Here is a 9,211-nt window from a genome sequence, read left to right as displayed (position 1 = left end):
CTTCCAGAACGCCACCTCCATCAGGCTCAGCCTAGGGTTTCTTGGCCTCACCATGCCGGCTTCTGGTGTTTTCGCCCAGCTCATCGAGCTCTCCCTTGACCACGTCTGGATATACAGCCCGGATCGACTCACCGACGTTATTTCTTCGCGGCGGTGCCCAGCGCTGCAGAGACTGGCCATCCGTGACGCCAGATGTATGGGCAACGTCGCCATCCACTCGGGGTCGCTCCGGCAGATGGAGCTGAGGAATCTCAAAGGCTTCACCAAACTGACCGTCCACTCAGAGTCTCTGCTACAGATGGAGCTGAGTGATTTGCGTAACCATCAGCAGCTAACTGTCAGAGCGCCAGCTCTTGAAGAGCTAACTCTGAGCTCCTGCCTCCTCGGCGGTCACGGTATGAGTCTGCTGGTCTCGAGAATCTCAGCTCCTCAGCTATTGGTGCTCAAGTGGAAGAAGAATACTTGGCATCCAAAATATGTCGAGCTTGGTGAGATGATGCATCTCCATTGTCTGGACATCGATGTGTTTCTTCAGTACGGAACGGATGACTTCATGGATGACACCGATTTCCTGATGGATGATGACATCGGTTTCCTGATGGATGACTTTATTATGTACAATACCGACACCCTGATGCTGTTGCAGCGCTTCAAGGTCATACACAAGCTAAACCTCAGAGTGGACTATCTGCCGGTGAGTTATTCCTTCCTCATGTGGTGCCTATTCCATCATTGCAACATGCTACCAAGTCAATACTCGATCGATGACAAGGCAAACGGAGAAACTTAGAGTTCAAGTGGAGTCTGTTTTGGATATAGCCATGCAAATTCTCACCCATTTAAACATGGCTGAGTTGTCTTCAATTTGTGAATAGCGTTTTCTACATTTAAGTAAAACTGTAACATAATTGGCATGACCGGGACCTGTTTTGCATGTGCTCGCTTACTAGTAGTTGCTCAAGGAGACATGAGCCCTGAGGAGCTGCAATAAATCAAACAACCATGATCAATTTTGACAAGCTTTATTATCACTATCAAACTAATTCGTTAGCTTATAATAGCAACCATGTTTGTGTGCTAATCATTTTGTAAATAAGATGTTTGTGTCCTTCTGTGACTGTTTTATGTGATTCTTATGAACATGCAGTGCATGCGTGTCAATGAATACTTGATGGAGGACATAACAAGGCTCCCTGACATTACATTCTTGTCCATTGTTATAACGGCACACGCACATTCCTTTGGAGCCTGCTTGTTCCATGTCCTCAGGATGTGTACTGGTGTAAGAAAACTGGCGGTTGATACTCCTGGCCACTTTGACGTAAGCATATCCTTCAACTTCTTTACCTCTAATTTTTGAATTGTTAGTCTGTTACTTGAGTGATGCTACCTAGAAGCATTATGCATTTGCATTTCTTGGCACAGCTAGGCATGCTATGCTAGCTGCCGACTCCAGGTGGGGGCTGATGTTGGTACTCTGCTCTTTAAGTTTTAGTATCTATTGTAATATATGGCTTATGTATCTCTCATTTACAACACTCTGCTCTTCAAGTTTGACAAAGTGGCAATACTACTTGAGTTGGTGGTATCATTTTTTCAAAGAATTTTATTATTGCTGGAAATTTCAAGCACTTTGTGGGAACTTGAGAATGTTTTGATTTGTTTGCTTAATCTTGATAACATGATTAGAGTCAGCTTCTAAGAAAAATCTTTACTAAGCTTATGCCATGCAGTTTGTGAAGATTCCATCAAAAAAGAAGCCCTGGAACATATTTTAAACAAATGGGTCATCTTATATCTGTAGCATGATACCTCAGTCCTCGTGTAACTTTATAGTAATATCTTCTAATTTGCACAGCACAATCACAGTTTGTGCAATACATAAACATATTTCCATTTGTTATTTTCTCGACTTCTGGACGGCAAATTTTATGTCATTAAACCATATCAGTTAATCTTACTAGGTTGATATCCCCTGTTTCAGGAAGCCTGCCCATCAGATTGCCCTTGTGGTCAGCCACCAAACTGGAAATCTGAGGAGCTCATGATGGATTGCCTCCAAGAAGCAGAAATCAGTAACCTGAGAGGAACTGAACATGAACTTGCTTTCATGGAGCGGTTGTTCAGCTGGGCAACGGTGCTAAAGCAGATGACAGTAACTTTCGACGAGTCAATCACTGAAAGCAGGGACATTAAGGAGTTCTGCCAGAAGTTACTGAGCTTCTCCCCGCCAGAGGTATGTATGGGATTCTTCGTGTACCGCCATTCCGAGAAGATTTTGTATGTTCCAGTAGACTAGGACTCTGACACTGGTAGCTCATATTCTTTTGGGAGCAAGGTTCAACTGTTTCTGTTCCTGTTTGTTGAGTAATTGACATGTCAGGTCTGAAAGTAAAACTAATTCTCGTGTCCTGTATTGTCCATCTTTGTTTCTAGAATAACGGTAACATGTACTGCGATCAGTTCCTGATGTTAGCAGCTCTAGCTCTCATCCAAACGAACACTGTGATCTCTAGGGGAATCGCAATTTGCCACATGCCATTGAAATATCCTTCCACATTTATACATGGAATGAATGCCGTCTGGAGGGTGACATGGACTTGTGTTTCTATTTATTTTTCTGGGTGCATTGTATTCTCTTCTGCAACTTTGTTTCCGAACTAAGATACATGTGTTGCATAGCATGTATGTTGCAACAATACCTGCCAGAAGCTTGATGAAATGCCTCAACTATGAATCGGTAGTGTTGCACGGCTAGGTAGATCCCATAAGTATGCCATAGATTGGAGCATCTTCCTGTAGCCAAGGACATGTTTAAAAGGTATATACATGATAGTGGGAAAATAAATTAAACATATTGCAGCTATATCTGTTTCCTTCTCATTTTCCTCATCTTTGGCCTGACTTCCTCCCCAATCTTCACAACAACAAAGAAGATCAGCCTGTATATCACCATCATCCCAAAGAGTATAAGAATGTCCACCCATTTGGAGTACCCCATCTCGACCTCCAGCTTCTCTTGCAGCACCTGAATGCCACTAATGGTCGTGTTGGCCTGAACCAGCTGGTCGCTCGGGAAGGTCAGCCCCATGAACTCATTCTTGTACAACCCCTGCACCGCGTACTTGTGGAAGGAGATGTAGTAGAAAGGGTACTTCCACACCGGCTTAGGGAGCTCATGGGGGAGGCGAAAGAAGCCGCCATTGAGCATCAACACTCCTTGCACCCCAGCCCCAACGATGATGCCCATCAGGAAGTCCGGAACGAGGGCGGCGATGATCATCATGATGCTCTCGACTAGCAACGTGCACATGCATAGGGTAATGACGAAGTAGGCGAAGTGGTCGGTCCCTTTGGTGAGCCCCGTCAGGTAGTACAGCATTGCACCGGGGATCACGGCGATGAGGGCCAGGTATGGAGTGGCTGACAACGTATTTGAGATCACGAACTCTGCTACTCCATAGTGGCCACTCATCCTCTCCCTTTTGAATACCTGAGTTGTAAAGTAAAGAAGTGCAACAACATAGTGAGTTAATTTTGGAGTAAATTCCATATGTCACTGAAAACTTTGTAAAATGTCCGTCTACATCTCAAAATTTTCCCAGATTCCAAATAGACTACCGGGTGCAAATACACCAATTCCATCATTAGTAGACTGTCAAGTGGTTGTAAATAAGATGACATTGCCCTTAGTCTTTATACACCAGTTTATTTTAAAGGTGCACTAAACCATGATCCACTGTGAAATTGTTGGGTTAAAGTGTACGATGAAAGACTATTTTCAGTAAGTGGACCCGATTTGTGTTATAGTTTGCTAATCAAGAAGGGTCCATAGTTCACTTATACATGCTGAAACTAGACATATTAACCACTAGGGGTGAAAAGTGACAGTGGATAATCCGAATTATCGTTGCTCATATTAAAGAAACAAAAAATAGTGATGGAAATATCCACATCTGACCAAAAATGAAATTGACGTGGAAAATATCCAGATTTATATTACATATAGAAGTACAAATGTGATATTGGTTACTGAAGAAAATACGGATGTGAAAGTGGATCTATCCATATCTGAATATAATTACGTTAGCGGATTAATTAGTGCTATTGCAATTCTGCTTTGATTGAAATGAAATAACCTTTATATCCTCTACGAAAGAGGGGAATCCTCCAATTGCCATGAAAGTTAGAAGTGCCGTCGTATACATTATTATTGAACATCTTGTCTGAAAAATATGAAAATGATCAGGTCTATTAATATGTATAAAACCTTTCGCATCATCAATAAATCATATTATTTACCTGGATAGAACTGTAACTGTTCCCAACTTGGTAGAAGATAGTGCCAAGACAAAGGCCAATGCCGACATAAACACCCAAACGCATCCAGTAGTATCCTATGTCCCTGTGCATATTCATGAATGACCTACGAGTAAGCACAAGGAGCTTCGTAGAGAAGCTAGCTTGTTCCCTCCTTCTGAAGGAAGCTCCTCCCTACGATATAACACGCATTAGAATAACAACAATGTTAGAGAATCACGTTGATGAATATGCTAGTGCGAGTCTGCAAAAATGGCACATCGATACTCGCTGACGAGATTCCCTGTTGCCGGCAACATTCCTCAGGCATCGGTTGCAGAGTTAGGATTTTTCACATATATGTGTGATGCTAATTTCTTTTCATCATCATAATATAAAATTTTAAATTACTAAGTACAGTACATAAGAAGAAAACTAAAGCTGATGCTTGAAACCCCAGGTCCAAATATAAAATAATTAATTACCTGAGAATCATTAGAAACTAGAAAGAATTTTGACATATTGTTACAATAATTATTGTCAATTGTCATAGTTTGCACAAACGTGCAACACACTAACACTGACAGAACCAATCTACCGGGGTGCCACAGTGGAGCACAGCCAGAATCAAACACCACCTAGCCCTAGCCTCTAACCCAAATCTTACTGTATCTTCTATGTAGTATTTGAAAAAAAAAATACTAAATATATGTTAACACAATTTGACGTAGATTCACCAAAATGGAAAGTCTCACATAATTTCTAGATTGGATTTTGCAAAGATAATACTGTATGTTCTTTCAAAGTTACAATTGTCCTATATTTTGTAATGACAACAAATACAAGTTGTCCAAACATGTGTTTTTACACGCACAAATTTTAAGAAGAAATTAATCAAACCTCTATTCTCCATGCAAAGGTATACAAAAAAAAAACTTTTCTGTAGATAACATAATAAGCAACTTACATTAATCTGCTTCATCTCAGCTATCTTGCTCACTGTTTCTTCCAAATAAGCGGGAGACTGGTATGCCTGTGTTAGAATATCAATTGCTTCGGCGGCAGTCATTCTGGTAGCTTTTGAACTTTTCACAATTTTCTACATATCAGATCATATTAACTAAGTTACAATTTTTTATTCACAACATGATACAAAAAGTGATAAAAAGAGGTACCTCATCAAAATCTTTGTTGATTGTCCTCAGGAAGTGGTCCGATGGGTTCCTCAAGTTCGGACAAGGGAAGCCGGTTTGAGTAAAGAACTACAATCAAAAGATACGACAACGACACATATGTTCAATATTTGTAAGATCTCTTTGTAAACAAAATGTAGGTTGTAGTCCTTCCTATTCGCAAAAAATTTCGAGCTATATCTCAACTAGCTATGCTTTAAAAAAAATTCTAGTTATTAAGGCACTTGTAAGTAATGCAATAGTTACCAACATATAGGTTACCACAATACAAAGAGGACCAAACAATTTTAAGAACAACCGGATGTGGCTTAGTTTTGAAGATCAAACAGTCACAAAATCGAGAGTAAAGGCAGATCATAAATTAGCTTCAAGATTTGATATATAATCATTTTAAAATAAAAAAGTACTCCCTCCGTCCCATAACGTGTTATATTATGAGAGAGGGGGAGTAGTATATAAGGCTCTCATTTCATCACCGGTGTTACCTATGAATCATGTATTGTTTGGGTCGTTGTATTTTCCCAAATGCACACACGTTTGCCATCTATTTTGGTTCAGTTTTTTACATTAGTAATCCAAATGGCGTGGTATATTTGTTGGGTTCTTTGTGCCCAATTTTTTTTATGAACTTGTGAATAATGAATGTCCTACCAAGTTATATTTCATGGTTTCCATTTGCTTCATTACTTGTTGTGCCATACACTTGTTGTTGCCGGCTTCGTATGTTGCACCAAGTTAATTTTCGTTGTTTCCATTTGCCTTTTGGACATGTGGCACCAAGTTACTTTCTATTATGTCTTAAGTCTACACATCCTCTTACTTGGTAGGCCCAATTTTATTAGGATTGTATGAATCTAGTTTTGTTCGAGGGGCACAAGAGGAATGGAAGCTGCACCAGCCTAGAGCCAACACGTTAATTGTGTGTGTTATGTCCAACCATTCTTGCCGAGAAAACACCTGTAGTTGAGCCGAGTAGTGGCCCATGCCCCAGAAGCTGAGCTAGTTTCGCTCAACGGCGCAACATGGATGGTTACAAGGGCGAGGCACATGCATTGCATGAAGCCAAGGAACATCTCCTGCTCGTTGCATGCGGAACCAGTGTCCGATGAGAGGGAGAGACCATAAAAATGTCGTAGTGTTGAACCTTTGGTTTTCGTACACCCAATTGTGTGTATAATTGGACGTATGAGGCCTAGATAGGTTGGTCCACTAGTTTGTTTGTCAGACGGTTTTCTTTACCTGATATGATAGATGGCCCTTTGTGTGTACTTTTTTTTGTTGCTGTGTTATACTCCTTCCATTCCAAAATAATTGAGGTTCTAGTTTTGTCTTAAGTCAAGCTAATTTAAGTTTGACCAAATTTGTACAGAAATATATCAACATCTACATCCCTAACTTAGTTTCATTAGATTAATCATACACTATATTTTCATATAAGTTTAATTATTGACACATTTATCTATAAGTTTGGTCAAACTTGGACAAAATTTGACTTAGAAAAACCTAAATTTTTAATTATTTTGGAACGGAAGGAGTGCATTGTATAAGAAAAACTCTATATAGCAGATTCCGTAAAAACAACCCATCTTCTAATTTGTTTTGGCCTAAAGGATGAGGTGAAAAATCCCAATAATAGATCATCTATCTCATCTTCTATCACTGAACATTTTAGAGAATCCTTAGGACACGTACAATTCAAGGTGCTTACAGAGGAGCTTACAAGGATTTTGTTTAAGCACTAGTAGTGCTTATTTATACAGGAAAGATTCTTAACTAGGAACTTCTTCTATATGAAAAATCGTAGTGCTTAAGGGAAAGTTTTGTTTATCTCTAAGCATCTTGCATTGTACATGACGTAAAGATACCCCTCTAGAGAGGTGCAAGTTTTAGGGCCCCTTTGGAACGCAAGAATTTAAAACACATGAATAGGAAAAAGTGCACGAATTGAGTTACCATGTATCGTAAACTTTTACATGAACCATAACCTTAAGAAAACTATAAAAATGTTAGTTTGAGATCACACCGGAAAAACACACGAATCTTAGACATAAGGAAATGAATACATGAGCTGAGACCTCATGTTAGTTTGCCTCTAAAATTCTTATGGAATATCCTATTTCATAGGAGTTTCAAAGAGATTTTAGATTTCTATTCCTTTGTTCCAAACAACATCACATGATTTTTTCATATAGGATTATTCTATGTTTTTCCTTTGTTACAAACATGACCAGGATTATTCTATCCTCCAAAATTTCTATGTTTTTCCTTTGTTACAAACATGACCTTTAGGGGATCTTGTATGTATGGGAGTGCCCCATATATAGACTCAAAAAATACTTTTAAGGGTCCTCTGAAATAATTATAGGGGGTTAATTCGAAAATGAGAAGAAGAGAACAAATGGAGAAGAGATGCTCACCTCGGTGGCATGAGCTGCTTCTCCAAAGAAGACGGTCCTGCCGTAGGCAAGCAGGCAGAGGCTGTGGAAGAGCTCGAAGACGTCGCCGCTGGGCTGGTGCACAGCGGCGACGACGGTCATGCCCTCCCTGGCGGCGATCCTGGCGATGTGGCTCATGACGTGGTAGGAGGCGGCGCTGTCGAGCCCGCTGGTGGGCTCGTCCAGGAACAGCAGCCGGGGGCGTGTGAGCATCTCGATGCAGATGGTGAGCCGCTTCCGCTGCCCACCGCTTATGCCCTTGGTAATCCGCCCTCCGATGCGCGTGTCCATGGCGTCGCTGAGGCCCATCTCGCGGATCACGCGCTCCGCGTGCGCGCACTTCTTCGCTGCGGGGACTGTCTCCGGCAGCTGCAGCTGCGCCGAGTAGTAGACGGCTTCCCGTACCGAGAGCGTAGACATCAGCATGATTTCTTGGGTCACATAAGCCTGATGAAGTTCAAGTGTAAGTTTGGGCATCGATCTTTTTAGAACAATGCAGGAAAAATGCATGTATATTGAAAAATAAAAAGGGGCAAAAATGGCCAAAGTGCAGTTAATTACAAATTAAGATTACAACCTAGAGAACCACAAAACAACCCAGACTAGCAAAACTAGCAAGGTACCCTCCACAACCGAAACCATAACACTCAAGAAATAGCAGAGAAAAGATTTCGTATAAGGGATCTGTTGTCTTACCGAGGTTCCAAAGGCAAGTTTCTCCCGGCGTCCATTGATTAGAATCTCCCCAGCTTCATTAATCCCGGGACCTAATCTTCCTGTGATCCGGAAACTTTCTACTGTTAAAAGCAGGGAATGAGGTAAACTATTCTGGTAGTATCTTCAGTATATTAGATTGTTGATGTTTTGTGCTGTCAGGTTGTTTTCTCAGTAACATGTCATAGGTGAAGACTGAAGAGCAACAGTTGGCTGCATGTCCTAACTTCTAAGTGAAGACTGAAGAGCAACAGCCGGCGAGGTCGAACCTGCGAGCGCGTCAAGAAGTGTGGTCTTGCCGCAGCCCGACGGCCCCATGATGGCGAGCACCTCCCCTGGCGCCGCGTGCCCGCTGATCCCGCTCAGAATGCTCACCGGCTCTCGCCCGTAGGAGCCGTCCACCGTGACGCAGACGTCCTCCCACGTCAGGAACACGCCGGGATCGTCTTCCATGGCCGCCCTTACCGCTGGCGACGGCGGCTCCACGACCACGCCGTCGAACCCAGCTGGCGCCGGCGACCGGCTCGGCCTAGGCGCCCACTGCGGCAGCGTTGACGGCGGGATCACCAT

General features: G+C 41.9%; 2 protein-coding genes across 2 annotated transcripts; one reads left to right on the top strand and one right to left on the bottom strand.

Moving 5' to 3' along the window:
• Positions 1-563: 563 nt before the first annotated feature.
• Positions 564-2,547, top strand: LOC124706176. Its single transcript, XM_047237829.1, has 3 exons — positions 564-694; positions 1,148-1,321; positions 1,985-2,547. Exons 1-3 carry the CDS (start codon positions 575-577, stop codon positions 2,297-2,299), a joined length of 609 nt encoding a protein of 202 aa, XP_047093785.1. The 5' UTR covers positions 564-574; the 3' UTR covers positions 2,300-2,547.
• Positions 2,548-2,863: 316 nt separating this feature from the next.
• LOC124646869 (ABC transporter G family member 1-like) lies at positions 2,864-9,211 on the bottom strand. Its single transcript, XM_047186912.1, has 8 exons — positions 8,911-9,211; positions 8,624-8,703; positions 7,910-8,374; positions 5,475-5,561; positions 5,267-5,398; positions 4,303-4,494; positions 4,140-4,226; positions 2,864-3,493 (listed from the first exon to the last, which is right to left on the bottom strand). The coding sequence occupies exons 1-8, from the start codon at positions 9,209-9,211 to the stop codon at positions 2,864-2,866; spliced, it is 1,974 nt and encodes a 657-aa protein (XP_047042868.1).

This window comes from Lolium rigidum, chromosome 4 (assembly GCF_022539505.1).
Source record: "Lolium rigidum isolate FL_2022 chromosome 4, APGP_CSIRO_Lrig_0.1, whole genome shotgun sequence".
Classification (NCBI taxonomy): domain Eukaryota; kingdom Viridiplantae; phylum Streptophyta; class Magnoliopsida; order Poales; family Poaceae; genus Lolium; species Lolium rigidum.
Note: the sequence above shows the minus strand (reverse complement) of the source record. Positions and strands in the feature narration are given on the sequence as shown.